Source organism: Mauremys mutica, chromosome 2, assembly GCF_020497125.1.
Source record: "Mauremys mutica isolate MM-2020 ecotype Southern chromosome 2, ASM2049712v1, whole genome shotgun sequence".
In the NCBI taxonomy this organism is placed as follows: domain Eukaryota; kingdom Metazoa; phylum Chordata; order Testudines; family Geoemydidae; genus Mauremys; species Mauremys mutica.
In genome coordinates, this window is record NC_059073.1 from 275,857,106 (window position 1) to 275,876,450 (window position 19,345).

Sequence of the window (19,345 nt, forward strand, 5' to 3'; positions counted from 1 at the left end):
CCCGCTCTTCATATTATGTGTAGGCTTCTGCAGAACAGCATAAATTGGCTGAAAGTTCTCAAGTGAAAAATACTCATTTATTTATTTTTTTAAAGAGAACTACTCAAATTATCCTAGAAAATTTTCTGGAGGGCAATGCATTGTGGGTGTCTCCAAGTGAAGAATGAAAGGGTGGATCTAAGGCATATTATCAAGCAGCGTCTTTCCCATATATATATATATATATATATATATATATATATATATATATATATATATAACCCATCATAATCAGTCAAAAATCTCAATTTAGAGATTTTTGACTTATGAGAACTAGAAATGTTAAACGTAATTTAATGAAACAAAAAATTACTCCCCAACACTGTAGCAAGAACAGCTACAATAGCTACTAAATAACAAACTATTTCCATGGTATTGCCAATTCATAAATAAATCTTATGCTTGTTCTTATTCAAAAGGATTCCATGTTCTTTGAAAGACCAACTTTCAACTTGAATTCTTGATTGCTGTTTTTTTCCTTTCTACGTAATGTAGGTAAATCTGGTTTCTGAGCATATCTGGTGTGAGGATTTCCTAGTGAGGAGCTTCTACTTGAAAAACCTACAGACCAATGAGACCCGAACCGTGACACAATTCCATTTCCTTAGCTGGCATGATCAGAAAGTTCCTGCTTCCACAAGGTCACTTCTGGATTTTCGCAGGTACAACACAAAGCATAACAGTCTATTTAATACAAATTTGGGGAACTATTTGTATAGGAAACACTTTCTGTTCTCTTCTATATCCGTACTGGAGAGAGGTCCCTCAATTAATAACTCTATACCAAGTTTTTGAAGCCAGAGCAATATGTTTATATACAAATGTAGGCTCTCATTCTGCAATATGTATGCATAAACAGTGATTTTTTTTTTTTGGTAACAGGATAGAGGGAGAAGGGAGGCTGAGGTAATTTTCCATATTAACTGTTCCCTGGCTCTAAAGACTCACTCTCTTATCCAAGAAATGAATGCATTTGTTTCCTCTACATTTTTTCCTGTGGCTTTGCATTTCTCTGTTTCACAACTATTTACCTGGGTTTGCATCTTCAAGACCTTTTGTGTGGCTACCCTCTGACCCTCGCTGCAGGAATCTCACAAATAAATCACTGTACATACTAAACTACCATTGAGTTATAGGCCAGTGAAGACAAGCCAGTGGGAGTTGCATGCCTTTAAGGACCACCGGGTCAGGCCCTTAGAGTTTATTTGGTTGAAAGAGTGTAGAAGTCTGGGGAGGGAGAGGCAAATTCTGACAAAGTATGATCTCTCCAGAATTTTAAAGGAAGTTGATATTGCCTTAAAATAAAGGCGTCACACTAATATACAAAGACAAAATTTTAAACTTTTTCATCTTTCTAATTAAGTAGTGGATCCTTTGAATATTTACTGTTAATCTAAATTTCAAAATTAAAGCCAGGAATCACAAAGATTGGAGTGAAATAATCTCATTCTGCTTGCAAACCATGCTTAATGTGTCCAGTGTAGATGTTAATTTGTACTAGATACTCCACAGTGATAAATTTGTGGCCAGTGAAAAGAGTCTCTGAGAAGTTTGAGCAATCAGTTCAAAATCCTGCAAGTTGTCAAACACAAGCGTATAGTTTTCTCTTTACTGTAATATTATTCTACAGACTGCTACGGTAATTTAAAGGTCTCAGTTAAATGCTCAAAAGCAAGGAATTTTAAGGCCAATTTCTTCCCTCCAATAAATGAAGACACTGGAAGCTATGCATGTGCATCTGAGGGAAGAAACTGGTCCTAAATCCAACTGAAGTTGGTGGGAGTTTGCATAATTGTCTGCTGGCAAAATGTTACCCTTGGAATTAAGGAAAAAACTCCGTCCTTGAGCCATCACTGTGCTCCTATACATTATATACAGTGGGTTACCTTATGTATCGTGGGTTTGATACTTTGATTTCAGCAGGAGCTGTATCTATGTGTATTTTGGCAGGGCAATGCTCTATATATGCTACAGTGTCTTCATGCCAAACTATAGGAGAAGGGAGTAACGGAGCACTAGCATAAGAATGGAGTTGGAGCCGTAATTGAATTTTCCAAGGATTTTGCTCTGGCTTCTAGTCCAAACTCTTAATATTACTGTAATGTGTTTTTTATAGCTTGATTTCCTTCTTTTTAATGGAACTGTGGAATAGAATAGTGCCTATAGTGAACTATCCTGTATTGTCCTGAATTGGTTCCATGCTTTGCAATATGCAAACTGCAATTCTGAATTTCCACTTTAACAAACAATTTAATAAAATCAGTTCTATTATGGTGTAAAAGTCCACAACACTGTTCAAACACAAAGTTTGCTATGGATTGCCATGAAAACATTAATGGATCCATACGGCCTGGTTGTCTAATGTTCTGAGCACCTTCATTTCTCATTTACTTCAGTAGGAATAGAAGTTACTCAGTTCAGGCCTATAGTGAGACACAATGCCTGTCTCAAAAAGTGTGCAGTCTTATAATGAAGTTGTGTGGGAGATGAATAACAACACTATGAAAGGGTCTCACTGTATTTTAAAAGAAATTAAAACTGGAAGAGGAAGGTAGTTCATTTGGCATGCTTCCTACTTGAGGTAGATGTCAGAATGAACCTGTAAAGATTTAACTGAATTTCAGTGTTCATTTAATATGTATTCACAGCCTACCATAACCATTCCTCGAGTGTAGATTTTGTATTATAGATCCATAATATTGAATGCATAGTAAAATTCCTCTGAAAAGTAATCTTTGCATGCACAATAGCTGCTTTTTTTATGACTCTCTCAGTTTCTTGGCCATCTTACGTTGTTTTTTTAATGACAAAAGGTAATGCACTATTGCTGAGAATTTATTTTAGAATTGGTTTTTAGAATAAATGCTTTACACTCAAAACCAGCTATTTAAAGTTTCACCTGTGGTGAATTATCACAACTGAGTTATAAAGCCCTCAGAATTGGTGTCAAACAGAATATCGACATCCCCTTATTTAAAGTGGTGCTAGCAAGTGCTACTCTCATCCCTTTAATATCCATAATTTTATGTGCATTGAATGTGTTTGTGTATATATATGGATATGTGTGTATATTTATATATTCACATACATATATGAAGTTAAGCATATACATAACCAACCCTCTATTTTTATAATTCATCACTAAGAAAAATTGGATTCCCCAAATTACCTTGCCCAGAGTCTATGGAAATATGGATTCTATAACTATTATTGAAGTAAATTTTGTAAGTCTCTTTGGAAACTGAAAGTTTACATTTCTCTTCCTATTGTGTATCAGTGTTTTAGATGATGTTGCATGTAGCAGATGAATCCAACCTAGAGGGAAAAAACTATCGTATTTTAATATAGTTCTTTTAGGTATAAATTGCTGAAACAAGATTATTTTATATATTAAGAAGTCCATACAAAATGCAGTGCTTAAAAGGTGAGGCTGCGACAGAAACCATTGGTCAGTTTTAATGCTTCTGGAGTCCTAATTTCATTTTGAAGAATAGACCAATCATTATAACTCTGGTCTAGCTTGTTAGTCATGCACTGATATGTGTAATTAAATATTTCTTGAGCCCAGAGGGAGCACATTTACACTTTAAAGAGAGACTGCTAAGCTAAAAGATAATTAGTATCACATGTGAGGGCTTTGCTTAAAATATATATATTATGCTATCACTTCTTGCTGTGTGCAATGGCATTTACTAACACTGCTCACTTTAAAAATGGACAAATTCTTATTTTGCCAGCTAATTAGCGGTTGCCAGTGTCATTTTTGTGATGTTGCAGCTAGTAATATGAGCCCAGTTGCATAGTCACAAAAGTGATCATTGGAAACTGTGACTCTGCTGCAGGGACAATGTGGGAAACCCCTTTTCTGAGCCTCTAACGACCTCTGACCTTTGCTTGCTGATGGTTTGCATGATGATTTCTTTTTCACTCAATGAGCCAAGGGTTGGTTTGTATTACTAATCATTCTTTTCTAAGTTAATTCTTCCTGTATATTTTATATATATATATATATATATTTTTCTTAAGCATTCAAGACCTTTGCTTACTGATGAATTTTCAATTCATTCTGCTTAGAAATGGCATACTGGTGCATTTCTTAAATATTTCCTTAAAATTGTAGACTAAGCTAGGAATCAGCAGGACTGAACCCCTTTGTTTTAATGTGTTTTCTGAAATGATGATAAAAATGTTTGAAATTTTATCAATAAAAATGATAAACATACGTTGTATTTTTCCCAACATGTGTCTCTGTCTGTTTGATTTACAAATAGATTTAGTGCAATTTTTTGTTGAGTATACTTTCCTCTGTAATTAATCACAACATGCTTAATATCCTGGAAATGTTACCATGCAATAAAGAAAGGAACCACACAAGTGCAAAAGAAATCACAAACACAGCTTATTAGCTTTAAATGGAGAAAGTTACTTTGTCAAGGTGGCTGTGGGTGTGGAGGAGGGTAGAGAGCGACCAGCTGCAGATTGGACATATCATTGTATTGAGTTACATAATAGACATTTGAAATCTAATTTACCCTGTAATACAGAAATAATTAAATATCCAGTTTAATTTTGTGTTCATGGAGTTGATTCCCAAATATGAAATTTCTCTGATGGTTATAAGCCTTCTGTATAAGTGACATTGAGAAATAATTAAAAGATGTATTTGTACAGAAAAATCTAACTCTTCAATTAGAAAAATCTTTTAAAACTGGGGGGTAGTGATTGTTCAGGTTTTGTATGGTAATAAATTAGTTTGTTGTCAGTACCTGTAAAAATACCCTAGTGAAAGTAGATAGAGAGCATACTTAATTTCCGCTGTCAGGTTCTCTTTAGTGGTTTTACATGATTTCAGAGAATGTGACTTATTCTAGCACATTATCAGAACTCGTGTACTTATAGTAAGAATATGGATACAACCCCTATGTTGAGTTGTGAGAGGTTGTGTGGTTTACATAAATAAGCCCATGCCTGGGAATGGAGAAATCCTGAGTTCTAGTTCCAACTCTACTAATTATTTGCTCTGAAGCCTTGAGTATATAGTTCACCTCTCTGCCTCAGTTTGCCTCCCACTAAAATGGGGATTAATCATACTTATCAACCACACGTGTGTTTTGTGAAGATTCATTTGTTAATGTTTATATCTTCAGAGTGCTGTCACAAGTGTTATGTGCTTTACAAGAATGAAGTATCATTATTACTATGTATGGTATCTGGTTAGACTTTTATATGACAAAAGGCCAGTTGTGAAAACAGTTATTTGGAACATCGTTGTAACCTTGGTAGCCTGTTTAGGTCAAGTTGTGGGCATCTGAAAGACTGCCTTTCAAACACAGATCCTCAAGTATCTTTAGGCTATGCTGTAAACCATTTTTAAAGATCTATGAATGTTTACCCAGCACAGATGTTACAGAATATAGATGAACAGACAAGAACTAAATGATTCAAGTGATTAGTGATGCTTTAAAATTTCTAATACTCATAGTTGCCAGATTCCAGCAGCACCCTTTATCACATTTCTTAGCAGTTAAGATGTTGTTAAATACTTACTCTTAACAGTTAGCACCTTGGTGCATCTAGACCTCCTTTGGAAGCTGTCTTATAAAATAGTTTTATAGCAGACCTTATAGTAAGATCAAATGTCTAATCAAGGACAAGGAAGGGTTCTGATTTCTTAGAAAGAGTGTTTTCCCATTTTATCCTTTGTTCTGTTTGCGTTTTTAATGTATGCATAGACACTTTACATTTTTAGATGAGTAATGTGTTTCACATATAAAATCTAGAGCAGTAACATTTTTTTTTTAAAAACCTATTTAAATAGATTTTAGTTCTTTAGTGTCATGTATTCAAAATCCCATACTGAGTATCTTGGTTTGCTTCAACATTTTAAAATGTCTGCATTGATATGAGAATAAGTATTAGTCCCAATACATTAATACAACAGCATATCAGTTTAGTAGCCATTTTTGGGGCTTCAGATATATATTTTTCATATATTTCAGAAATCTAGACAATAAAACTACTTATAAATTTTAGGTGTGTAAAACTCTTCTATTGGGACCATAGCCACATAGCTCCCTGGTATTTTAGTCATCCCTACCATAAATAATTAGATGTCTGAAAGAAGTTCTTTAGAGTAGTTACTCTTTGCTTTTTTGGAGATAATCTCTTTTTTGTACAAGACCACATTATTCTGACTGCAATACCTGCTTTCAGTTTTGGCTTCACACAATGCACTTAAAAATTTCTGTGAAAAAGTTCATGAACTCATGGTTCACTTTGAAAATAAAAACATCTTATGATACATAACCTGAGATTCTGCCTAACCTGCGAAGAGTTTGGGAAGAGAGTGTCTTTATTTGTTGGCTAACCAGCAAATACGAGTATCATGAAACAATGTTTGAAATTTAAATACGTTTGTTGTAACAGGAAAATAGAAACAAACTTGAAGCAGAACTATGTATGTAACTTAGTTATTTGTTATAACATAAGCTAATCAAACTGCATATTTCTTTAAGAATAGGGATGAATATTTGCTTTTTCTTACCATTTATGCTTTTGACAGTTGGCTTAGGAAATTGTACATAATATATTTATTAATTTTTGTCTGTTTTATTGCAGAAAAGTAAACAAATGCTACAAGGGTCGTTCTTGTCCAGTAATTGTTCACTGCAGGCAAGTACAATTATTAAAATAGCTTTAGAGAAGTTTTTGTGCTGTAAGAAATTAACTTACATAAAACCAAATGGGCACATTAAAGGTTTAGATATATCACTACACAAATAAGATGATACCTCATGAACCAGGTCAAAGTATTTATTTAGTTTAGTTCTTATGCTAGTAAAGCTGATGATCTGATTTCATATAAATCTGCCCTTTAATATGATCTTAGATGTTAATTCACAAGTTACATCTGATTTCTGTATTTAAAAATCTCATTTACAGCTTTTTTATTTCAGAAATATGCTTCAAAGTTATTGCAGTGCTGTGTATTCCCAATTTAGACTGTGTTCTGCATTGTTAATATTTAGATAAATGTTTTTATTTTTGTTTCTTTTATAATCCTGATGAGAGGAAATGGGATGGGGAAAATTGCCCGCTGGTTGGGCAGTAAGCTTAAACCTTCTAAACATAAATTCCCTTTAGGCCTGCCAGTGTGGTGAATGTAAATGAGAGCAGTTTGATAGCTCACTACAAAACTTAAAGTAATAATGTAAATATTAGGTTTTGTAGTTGTAGGGACCATGATACACAGTGAATGCCATGCTCTCATTCTTTAGCCACTTCCTTACTAGCTAAGACGCTTTTGTGGACAAGAAGATCAGGGGAAAGATCATAGCATTGGAAGGAAACACCACATATAGCTTATTATGTGCTCCTCCATGTTAGTGGGGGAGAGGGGCAGCATATTTTGCATGTGTCACAAGCCTGCTGAGATCATTATGGAGGGACAAGATCATATAGCACATTGTGTAGTGATACTCTCCAAGAAGATTCACAATATGGAGGGGAGCCTGTCTCTCTAAAAGAAGGTCCAAGAAGGAAGGAATATAATGTAGAAAGCTCTGTCCTTTAAAATGTTTGCAGGCCTTCTCTTAATCTAACAGATGAAAATGTCTCTAACACTCAGCCTAGCAGTTCTTGTTTTATTAGGTCTGGCCACTACATTGTCACTCACTATTTGGATGAATTAATAAGACTCTGTTTCTTTGTTTCCTTCACAGTCAGGAATCAGGCGTGGGGTAAAGCGAGAGAGCTTAGTAGCACCGGCTGCCTCTCTGCAAAAATTGTTCTAGTAAATGAAACAGATCAAACTTCTCCCATTTATGGAGGCTTATCAAAGATGTAGTTTCATAGCCTATGTGTAAATGGAACTTATAAAGTGCATTACAGTGTTGCATTTTTTCTCCTTAGTAATACTGTAGACAGAGCGACCTATCACTAAAAATAATTTAGTTGATAAAAAATGACTAATCAATTGGTCACACATGCCCATTTTTAGAAATATTGGGGAGGGAAGTGAAAAAAGTCTATTACTTAAAGTCTTAATTATGTTTGCTAACAGCAACCATAAAAGAACATCACGCTGCCAATTACAAGCTGCTCCCTGACAGGAACACAAGCTGCATTCAGATTAGGGAGCTTTGCCTTCTCACAAGGCTTGATCACACATCTCCAAAGGAGGATTGGAAATACCCTAAAGTTAAAGATATTTTTTTAGAAATCACATGATAATATTTTTCCCACTCATTGCAACTGAGGCAGAATTGAACAAGGAGGGTGGGAGAAGAAATCAATAGAGACACATTTTTCAAGTCCAGATGTCTAGCATCCTATTTCTTGGTGAAGAAAGAATTTGATCCTTAAGTAATAAAATATTCTAAGTTCTTGGATGGGAGTCAAGGAGAGTGGAATGTAACTGAAAGGGAAATGCACCACTCTGGGCATATGCAGACTAACCTAGCTGCTCAAGTACAAATAGAGTTAACAATCATTTTTGGAGGATTCTAGATGCTATTCTATTTCCCAGCTCTCGTGGACTATCCTGTTATGTTTCTTGATCTTATGTGAACACTTTGTGCATAGAAATGGCTGCCTGTTCTAGGATTACTGACCCTTTCACTGTTGTTCAATTATTTTTTTAAATAAACACATCTTTTGCTCTATAAAACAAAATCCTGCTATCCATGTAGAACAATAGTTAATCCTACATGAACAGCTTGTGTTAATTAAAGCCATTGCAAGCTTTCTCTCCCTCGCCTCTTACACTTGTTTCCCTCACCATTTATCCTCTCTTCCCCTTGTATGACACAGTATAAAAATAATGATAGCTACCTTTCTCTTTCTCGAGTCTAGATATTCATTGATGGGTTTTTCTTTCTCCCTTTCTGTTGGCAGTGATGGTGCAGGAAGAAGTGGAACCTACATTCTAATTGACATGGTTCTCAATAAAATGGCCAAAGGTGAGAATCAAAAAGCTTGTGGCTTTCTCAGTGCTGAAAGATGTGGCGGTGTTACCATAGTAACACACAGAGAAGTATTCACAGAAGGCCCAAGAATAAATTAGAGGCAAATTGTACCCTTTACTGAATGATCTTAAGTTTATTTTCAGTGCTCATAGTGATTTAAAAAAAAAAAAAAAGCTGTTCATGAATGGAGCCTACACATGTATGCTATTGGAAGAGGCAGCATTTGTATCTTTAATTTTATTATTTTAAATATTTATTACAGCTAAAAAAAAAAGCTTGAACTATATGATAAATATTTTGTGTTGTCTCATCAGTAAATTGATTCCTTTCAGTGGGTTGTGCAAGCACTTCTCACCTACACAGCAGTAGTTTAAACACAATTGCCTGCCTTTTGAGACAGAGTATTTCAGTGGATATGGCAATGGAATGGAATGGGAGTTGGCTGACCGGCATTCTAGTCTCAGCTCTGCCATTGTCTGTTTGTCAGACTTTGGACAGGTCGCTTAACTTCCCTGTGCCTCCATTTTGCCCATCTGTGAAATGCACCTTTCTATAAAGGGTTTTAGCTGCACAGCTGAAAATCATAAGTAATCAACATTATTATATATTATACCTTTATTTTTTTTTAAAAGCCTGTGGATGCCCCTAGGGAAGGATGCAGTACTCCTTTTTATTCCCCCAATAAATATTTGATTATAGGAAATGCTGGGGTACATGGAGATAGTCATTGTCTGAGAAATAGACAGTAAAATAAAGTAAATAACCCACTGTGTTAAAAGTGTAATAGTTGGGAGTTGCAGAAGTGCTCATCATTAGTCATTTACCTCAGTGGGCGCAGAGGCAAGCCAATGCTGAACACTTTTAAAGCCCTACCCTATTTTATAAGGACTTGGTCAATCAACACTTCCCTTTCACCTCATTTCTGTCTGTTTTATAGTCTCACAGTGGAAGGTTTTTAGGGGTAGGGAATGTGTCTTCCTTTGTGTTTGTACAGCACCTAGCACTTTCAGAAATAAATAAATAGCAGTCTATTGCCTTCTCATCACTGTCTTTCTACATCCCTTTTTTGAAGCTAGTTCTGTGGCCAGTCACAATCTTGCCCTCTGTGTATGTGAGTTTTCACTTTACAAGAAAATGATAATGCAGATTAGCTGACATATACATGTAGAAATAATATTTAGCATTTTGTCTTCTAATCACTGTACCAACAGTATTTAATTCAATGAACCGTTTAATCTTAGTCAGCTTCCTATGCATAGTTTAAAAATAAAATCCATGTTTTGCAATCTTTCTGTTGCTTCTGAAATTGTCATGTCCCAGAAATAATGACATTCCGTTCCTTCAGATACAGGAGTTTGACATTTCTTCTCCCCTGTTTCTGACTGTTAACATGTCTCATCAAACACACACACAAAGGGCTGTGTTTTGTGCCCTTGAGCATCATGTGGAACTTGCTATTGATGTGAAAAGAAGTTGTGTGCCTGCCTTATGCGAAGTCCCAGACTGAAAATTTTCCAGCAAAATGAGATGATTTTTTCCAGTCTCATTGGAAAGTGTGTTTTGTGAAAGAATATGTAGGAATTTCAGCTACTTGGTACATTTATATTTCAAGTGGCAACTTCATCTCTCCAAATAATAGCTGTGATAGATGATAAAACTGATGTACACCTCTGTTAAATATTTGTTATACTCATTTCAGCCATCAGCCAGGAGAGGATGTGATGAAAACTAGATTTAAAATATATGAAATTTGCTTGCATAGAGAAATAAATGAGAAATATTTTCTAACTTCAGGCTTTCAGCCACTTAAGGAAGGGTTGACTTTGTTGTAAGAGCACTAAAGAATGTCATTTATTGACTCCATTGTACCATGTAATGTCAAATTCCATTTTAAGTGTGGGCTTAGTGTTGCACAATACAAGACAAGTCATGTGAAACTGGCCAAAGAAAGGAGTCACAGGGCTTTTTAGATTGGTCACCCCCATTTTGTTCTTGACCTGCTCCCCTCTGCCAATGGGGATGTGCAATTTGAAATCCTCTGACCTGGTGCTTTGGCTGTAGTTTAAATGAAAGATCAAAGGGCAAAGCGGGCATCTCAACCCTGCTGAGGTGGGCCTTTCCCAGGCTGTCACACTGTGAGGCAGCCAAAGGTTTTGTTCTGACAGGAATCTAGGCCCAGTCTGTGAGGCCTAGGCCTTCTTTGTCTGGCCTGAGAAGTTTGAGGCCCAGGTTGAGGATCCAATGTTCATCAAATGATCAAAGGCCTGAAGCCCTGGACATGAAATCTTTCTTTCCATTTCCTTTTCTTAAAGAATGAATTGCACGAGTACCAAAGAATGCCATTTCCAAAGCTTTTATGTGGAGTGCTAGCACTAACTTTAGAGTCCTTCAGTTCTAAACAGAAAAATGTAAGTGCACTTTCAATCTGGGCCCAGCTGCAAGGCCAGCATCTACTAACATTTCTTTCAAAAAGGCTTTTAAGGATTAAGGCTTCAGTCTTTCAAAAAAAAAAAAAAAAAGACTTTTTTAAGAATAAACTTAGAATAATTTGAGTTCTTGTTCCACTGGCTGGTTTATTAGAAAGTAGACAATAATGCATTTTTAAATCAATGTAAATAGAGGATTATTTAGTTTCAGCAGTGGGAAAGTAGAAAACAATCAATAAAACGCTTTGGCTCTTTAGTGGGATTTTTAATAGGGCAGATTTAGAAAAGGGTGCTTCTTTTTCATGTAATGATTTACTTTTCTACATTTGAAATGGTTTCTTTTAGACATTTAACTGTAAATGCTTTTGTCGTTTAAAATGTGCTCTCCTAATCACATAGTAAATTAGTGCTAATACATCTGTTAAAATATGTTATAAATTCAGATCTACTGCTACTACAGCTGGTCAGAGTTGCACTAAACTATACTGTTTCATACACTTAAAGCAAACAATCAGTTATTTAAATTATTCAAATTTGTGGCAGCAGAAATCAATTGGCAAGGATTTCGTATTCCCTGATAAGTGATACAATTTCACAAACAGTGATACAACATTTGCCAAGTCAACCTCAATACCCACACACACCCAAAAACCTCCCACACTATTCTACTGCACTTCAGTTGTGGTTGCATGGGAACATTGAAACTAACACTGATCATAGAAATGGTACTGCCAGAATACTTTCCTCGTAAATGTTAAGGATTTCCTCCTGCATTTTGTGTTTGAGTAGAGGGCAGGGCATATGAAAAGATCTCATGATGCAGGGGGAAGCACAGTGCTGAGTAAACACATTCCAGTCCCCTGGTTGCCATTGTTATTCATACAACTGCAGCATGCATTTTTGGAGCCCCTTTGACTTTGCATATCATCATGAAGGATTTCCTGTTGGGCTGTCTGTCTGTAATGAATTATGGTATACCCTTTATTATAAATATCGTGGCTGTATCTGTGCATTGTAAGATCCATTAGTTTAAAGGTGCCATGTTAAATAATCTAATTGTATAAAATTGGAATAGTTAAGACAGATGACAATGATATTCATTCTGTAACAAATTTTCAACACGAGCAGTCTCTTCAATTTCAGTTTTATGCTCTGCTGTCACAAATCAGTTGTATCTAAATGTCCAAATTATTCCTCTAGCATGGGGTCAGTGAAAAGTGTTACAGTTACGTTTATTCTTATATTTAAGTTCCACTAGCCTCAGTGCTATGCTTTGCCGTCCGGGTACTTTTGCTACAGGTATTGGTTATATTATTCCTTATGCAGAGCAGCGTCATAACAAGGGTCTAATCCTGCTACTATTGAAATCAGTCGCAACATTCCCATTGGCTTGAGTGGTGCCTCATGTCTAGCCTTACTGAAGGCACTAGGACTTCACACCTCTAAATGATGATATTCCATTTCAATGAACAATGGAATTTTAAGGGTGTTACAGAAGAGTGTCCGGGGAATACCACCTTTTCAGTTCCCAGAAGCTCATTTTAGTCCAAGCTTTGGTCCTGTGTGAAAAGTTTAGAGGTTTCCTTTGAAATCAGTGTGCACTTTCAGTGTTTGAATGAGGGAAAAAAATGACAGTTCATGGTCTTTTGATGATTAGACAATGCTTCTATGGTGCATTTCAGCGGCAATTTCCTATTATGAATTTTAACATTCTTCATTCATATGTTCACACTAAGACATTCAGCAAGATTTTTTTAGATTTTTTTCACAGGGCTGGAGAAGCTGGTTTAGATAAAATAATCCATTTGAACATTCCCCCAAAGCCACACCAAACCTGAACTGCTTGAGCTTTTTCTTTTTTGAAACTCAAAAGAAATTTAGCATTCTTCCCTTCCTCATCTTTCTTTTCTGCCTTTCTTCATTCTGGTAGTGACCAGAAGTACTGAAATACTACAGGAGACTATTATTGGAGTATTCTCTGGCATGATGAAGGAAGGAAGGAATCTGAAGGAAAATTATGAGATTTCCAGTTTTGTTTTCTTCTTCTGAGAGGTCTTCATAGTGCAGATAATTATTTGAATTTTGGATACTAATTGCTTGTGTTTTGAAGCCATTGGAATTTAGAGGAGGAAAAATATGAGTTTTCAAATTCTATTGAAATACATTATAAATTTCAGAACCTGAGAATCCAGCATAAATATTGGATGTAGCATAGCCAAACTCAGTGAAACCTCTTCCAAATGTGAAAGCTAGAAGGATTCCTTAGTTCCTCTTGTGACTCCTCATTACCAACTGCAGTATGCCAGAGTATTTAGCTAAACAGATCCCTTTTTACTGGGGCCTTTTGTTTATTCATAACACAGATCTAACAAGCATAATAAAAGGTCACCTCCACTAAAAAGAAGCCTGTGTAAAAATTAACAGATTAAATCCAATTTAAAATACTAATGTGTACAAGTATTATCTTTTATGTCCCTGTATAAAGATTAAATCAAATTCTGTTTTCCAGTTACAATGATGTAAATCTGGATCAAATTCCTGGACTTCTGTGCAGTTAGTCTGGATTTATACTGGAGTAAATGAGAGAAGATTTCATTCTAGGAGCCAGTTTCCACTGTAAACACAGAATTTACAGAGTGTTTATTATCATAGCTGACAGACAATATGGTTTAGAGAGAAGATTGTCATCTTATTATTTGTTTGATATTTCAGAGGCTGTGAAGTGGGACTAGAAAGTGATGGAATTCCTGTGGAAAATTTAGGGCAGGAAAATTCAGAGTTTTAAAATGGGTAGTTGGGATTTGTTTGTTTATTTTTGTCTTCTAGATTTGAATCCATTATATAGCTACACCTTGAATTCTGTATCCAGTTAATTAGATTTGTATAATTATCTTAGGAAAAAATTAAGGTCAGTAAAGCAAAGTTCTAGGTTTTGGTATCTGCACTTTTGTATTGTCCACAACCTGGCCCCAAATCTCACCAATAATGGTGGTTGAATAATGTCTGAAATGTTACTGCTGCTTTTTATGAAGAAACAGGGTGGGTGAGGTAATAGCTTTTATTGAACTGACTTCTGCTGATGAGAGAGAGAGAGAAACTTTCAAACTTGCACAGAATTCTTCAGGTTTCTTCTTCATCTCTTCTTCAGTCTTTTTATGAAGACAGTTCTTTGCATCCATGTATACATATTATATATTAATCAGGGCAGTTCTGCAAGTGAGTTGGTTTTATGTAATGTAACTGGCACTGAATTACCCAAGAAACACAATTAAGCAATATTGCTTGTTGCAGGCTTTCCCACCACATAATTGACCACAAAGGGAGCTTTGCCCCAAGCCACAGGCAAAAGTGCACAGTGGATGTCTAGGTCAATTGTTTTTAATGGTAGAGCCTTCCATGAAAGGCAAACTTGTGCTACTTAGAGCAAACAACTTAAAAGCACATTTTAATTGTATACATTTCTGCTTTTAAATAACATTTTGATGGGTAGCATTACATTTATACATTTTTGGAATGGATGATTGGCACTGTAAAGTAATCCATTAATAATAAATCAAACAAAAACCTTTGAAAAACTTGAACATTCCAGCAAGCTTCTACTGAAAAATGAGTGAGAGCTCACTGGGAAAGTGATACTAGTCTATATTTCCCATAGCATATTCTGAGGACTGATTGTGCTGATAGTTTCCCTTATAATGTATAGTGATTGTAAACAAAAGGCAAACAAGTTATTGATGTGATTTTTTTTTCTTTTTAAATACTTTGGAGTATATGTTTGCAAAGGTTACTCTGTAAGAGACGTTTTCTGAAGAGTCTGTGCAATCCTGGTAATTTTATAAAAGGGTGTTGGGACTGGAAGTATGCTAGAGAGCAATCCTAATTATTCAGGGTATGGGGCATGTGAATTGTGAAGAAAGATTGATCAGACATGGACTATATCTTGGGAAAAGAAAAACTAAGGGGGGTCCCCATAGAGCTTTGGAAGATCATGAAAGGAATGTATTGATGTCAGTAAGCAGCTTGAGATAGTAACTAATTTGAAAACAAGAGGTCATTGACTGAAGCCGAGGAGGAGACAAGCATATAAGGAATTTGGGCAGCATTTCTTCACACAAAGGATAGGTTAGAATATGGAACAAACTGAAAAAGCCAGCCATAGAATGGTGTGCGATCCGTTCAATAAGCAGCTGGGCAAACATTTGGAAAATGAGGTAAATACAGAGTGAAGAACTACATTTTTGCAGTTAATCTTATGCAATCAATCCATAGATGGATTTCAAGAGAAGTGTTTAATTGACCAGATGGTAGTCTTCTGGCCCTTAAAGTTACAATATAGTTTGTGCAAAAATTATACTTTAGTGTCATAATCTTAAACCAATCCCATTGTGACTCTTATAGAAGGTTACCTTTTATTAAAGACTTGTCCAGAATTGTTGCATATTTTCCTCAGTTAATTCTGTGTAGTATCTCATGGGTGCTCTACCACTAGCTAATGTACTCGCAATAGAAAACCAGAGTAAAATAAATATAGATCTTGCAATTTGAAAGACCCATATGGGCCAGCTGCATTTCAACACCAGTCTATGTAATGCACATGTGCAGACTCCAATATGGGGATCCAAGAAGGAGCAGGATTTCTTTGAGCAAACAGTTAAACACAGCACTGAGTGGCATTTTCAAAACCGCACTTGATTCAACAATTGTCTTCCAGGTGACTAGCCTACAGCTTCTGGCACAGGTTCTGGAAACAATGGATTGTCCAGAATTGTTACATTGTGAAATAGCTACGGTAGGGGGGTCATAGAATCCCCTGTATAAATTTGACTTGGAGTTGCCAAAACTAGTATCCCTCTGTATGCATGTATATATGGAATGCTACAGTGGTCATAGTTGATGCTGGTATGTTAGTTTGAAAGGGTTTATATGTAGCAGAACCTTTAGTGTGACCATAACATTAATCATACAGGTGTCATTACGGGTTTTAAAAGTAATCTTCTATTACCTACATCCTCTTTTCAAGTACAATAGCTAGGATGGAATCTTGTAAAAAGCAGAAGACCATCAACTCCCACTGAGTGGGAGTATCTAAATGTTAAAATAAACCCAGTCCTGCTAAGAGTAGAATTCCCTTGGCTTAGTAGAAGTCAGCACCTCTTTACGTCCAATTAGTGCGGATTGGTTTCTGCATTTTCATGCTGTCAGTTGACTGTGTATAGCAGAGTTTTCTCTAGTAGTCAATGACAAATTTACACAAATTTTATCTCTGCAGTTACTTATTCTTCTGCAGTGACAAAGGATATTGGCTTAAAATTGACATAGCAGTACAGAATCTCAAGCCCTATAAGACTGTTGAAATTGTAGTAATTTAGGGTGGGCTGGCTGGTTGTGGATTCCCTCTACCCCATACGATTATACATGGGATATACAAGCTGACCTGTACTTGATAACTTCAATCATTTTCCTTCAGAATGCATGATAAATTCAATATACAGTATTATCTAATATTAATAAAAATTGTGTATATATAGTATTATATGGCATAGTAATATTTGTCTTTTATTAAAATGTTGATATTTTATCCTTTTTCATTATTGTAGTTTAATGTTCTTTTCACTGTTTACATGCATATTTTTCCTGTTAATTGTGAAAAACAGAGATTGATTGTGGATTTTTTTTTTAAATCCACATTGTGTATATACTGATGGGGGTGGAAAGTTTCTAATAGGATTAGAGTAAAATGTATTGCTGTCTGGGTTGAAAAAGTAACTATGAGCCTCTAGGGCAGGTCTATACTATGGGGGAAAGTTGATCTAAACTACTCAATTTGAGTTACGTTAGTAGCATAACTCAAGTTGACATAGTTTAGATCTACTTAACATGGGGTCCATACTATGCTATGTCGACAGGAAACACTCTCCCATTACTCCCCTTACTCTTCTCGTTCCGGTGGAATACCAGAGACGATGGGAGAGCGATCGGTGGTCAATTTAGCGGGTCTTCACTAGACATTGATCCACCAGAAAGTGGAGACAAGCCCTTAGATTTAACCTATTATGTTTATTCCCATCCCCAGATACACACCCTGGAATCCACTTTTTGCAAAAGCGTGGGATAACTGGCTTTCACTGACAACTCCAGTTTGTATCTATGATCTCCTGTATTAACCTTAAAAATGATTGAGGCGGGGGCATTCCTCCTCAAAAGTGTTGCAGCTTCACCTACTCTCTGCGGAGGCTTTTCTCTGGTTTTTATGTCATGACATTAAGTGACCCTCTCAGCCTGTAACAGACCTCCAGCAGTTACAGCAAATAGTTACAGTTTCTATCCATCACCTTCAGTTTAAAAAAAATGTTTTTACACCAAGCATTGTTTACAAGGGTATTTTATTTCACTTGCATTTGAGACAAAACAGGATAAGGAAGAAAGAAGAGGTCCCACTTCCTTCCTACAGAGCCCTTTATGGCTGGCAATGGGGTCTTTTAGCCTTTGTCCAGTGAGGATCATAGATGGAGTTGGAGTTATAGCTGGGGTGCCACTGAAACTAATGATCAGTGACCTGGCAATATTCTCCCAATATATATACGCAGATTTTGATCAGACATCGGACTTTCATTGCTCTCATACCTTTGTCCTTAAGGGTTTTTTCACATATACTATTTTTCACCATTTCATAAGATTAAAACATTCTACTCCAAAATGATTCTTTCATGGCATGCCTGACAGACTGCAAGTACAGCAAAGTACATGACTGAAGCTAAAAGGCTGCCAATCAGCAGCATCTTACAAATATTAATTGGACCTCTTTCAGCTTCTAGCAATATCATTGAAAAGAACTGACCTAGGGGCTCTTCAGGACTGTTTCCTTGGAGATTTTAATAAGACAGGTTTTAAGCTGACCTAACAAGACCCTTTCCCCTTCAAGAACTAATACAAAATCTTTATTATATAGTAAATATAAAAAGATACATTAGAGAGGGAATAGCTCACAGGAATGAAATTGAACACCTACGTGGCACAAAAAGAAATGCATATGACAGGTCATTTTCCGTATTCCCTTTCGTATTCCATTTTTTTCTATTTGGATGAGAGCTTATTCTCACACAGCTCATCTCCTCCTCCTTAAGGATACAATGGAAGTCCCAATAATCCCATATTAGTAACTCACACTCCAATGTCACAACTATTTTAAAGAGTAATATAGATTATCTATCTAGCCCTCGCCCCTATACTAACTGAGCAACTCACAACCACGAATGATTTTATCAGGTGGAAGACATTCCAGACCCCACCCCTGGTGTGGTGCCCACTGGAAGTTGGCATCCAGGCCCATCATCTTGATTGCCCACCCCTGAAAACAGCTCTGGATTTTATCCTCACTATACCCCTGTGTGAGAGGGAGAAGTATTCCCTTTTACAGATGATGAACTGAGGCCACAGGGTAGAGTAAATGATTTACCCAAGGTCACACAGGAAATCTCTCTCTGAGCCAGGAGTTGAACCCAGCTTTCCTGAGTTCCTTAACCCACCCTTCAATGTTCTTTGTGAATAAGTTCACATATAGTTTACACAATTTTTGTCTTTTTCTAGAGCATTTGCTGATACATCTGAAAGTGGTTTCCAGCATGAACATCCTCCTTAGTGTAACACATGGTTAGCTCAGGGAAGACACTGGACCCATTATAAGGCTTTTGCCCTTGTCTTCAGTGTAAGCATGTGTGAGGATATTGTGTAATAAATAAAGTCATGTTTTAGTTGTTTACAAACTTCCTGTAAAGAAATGCTGCTGTTATCACAGCCTGCGTTTTATGTTTTTGTATAGTGCCTGACACACTGGGACCCCAATACTGACTGAGGCCTCTGGGCATTAGTTGTATGAGTAATATTAACATCCTGTTTGTTTAGATATTGGGAGTT

At 36.1% G+C, this 19,345-nt stretch overlaps 1 protein-coding gene across 2 annotated transcripts in view; it reads left to right on the forward strand.

Moving 5' to 3' along the window:
• Positions 1-19,345, forward strand: part of PTPRN2 (protein tyrosine phosphatase receptor type N2) — a 954,782-nt gene that overhangs the window by 924,727 nt on the left and 10,710 nt on the right. For both annotated transcript variants that reach the window (XM_045004717.1, XM_045004718.1), the window contains 3 exons: positions 535-701; positions 6,658-6,711; positions 8,935-8,999. In XM_045004717.1, coding sequence (XP_044860652.1) covers positions 535-701; positions 6,658-6,711; positions 8,935-8,999 — 286 coding nt within the window. The remainder of the gene's footprint in view (positions 1-534; positions 702-6,657; positions 6,712-8,934; positions 9,000-19,345) is intronic.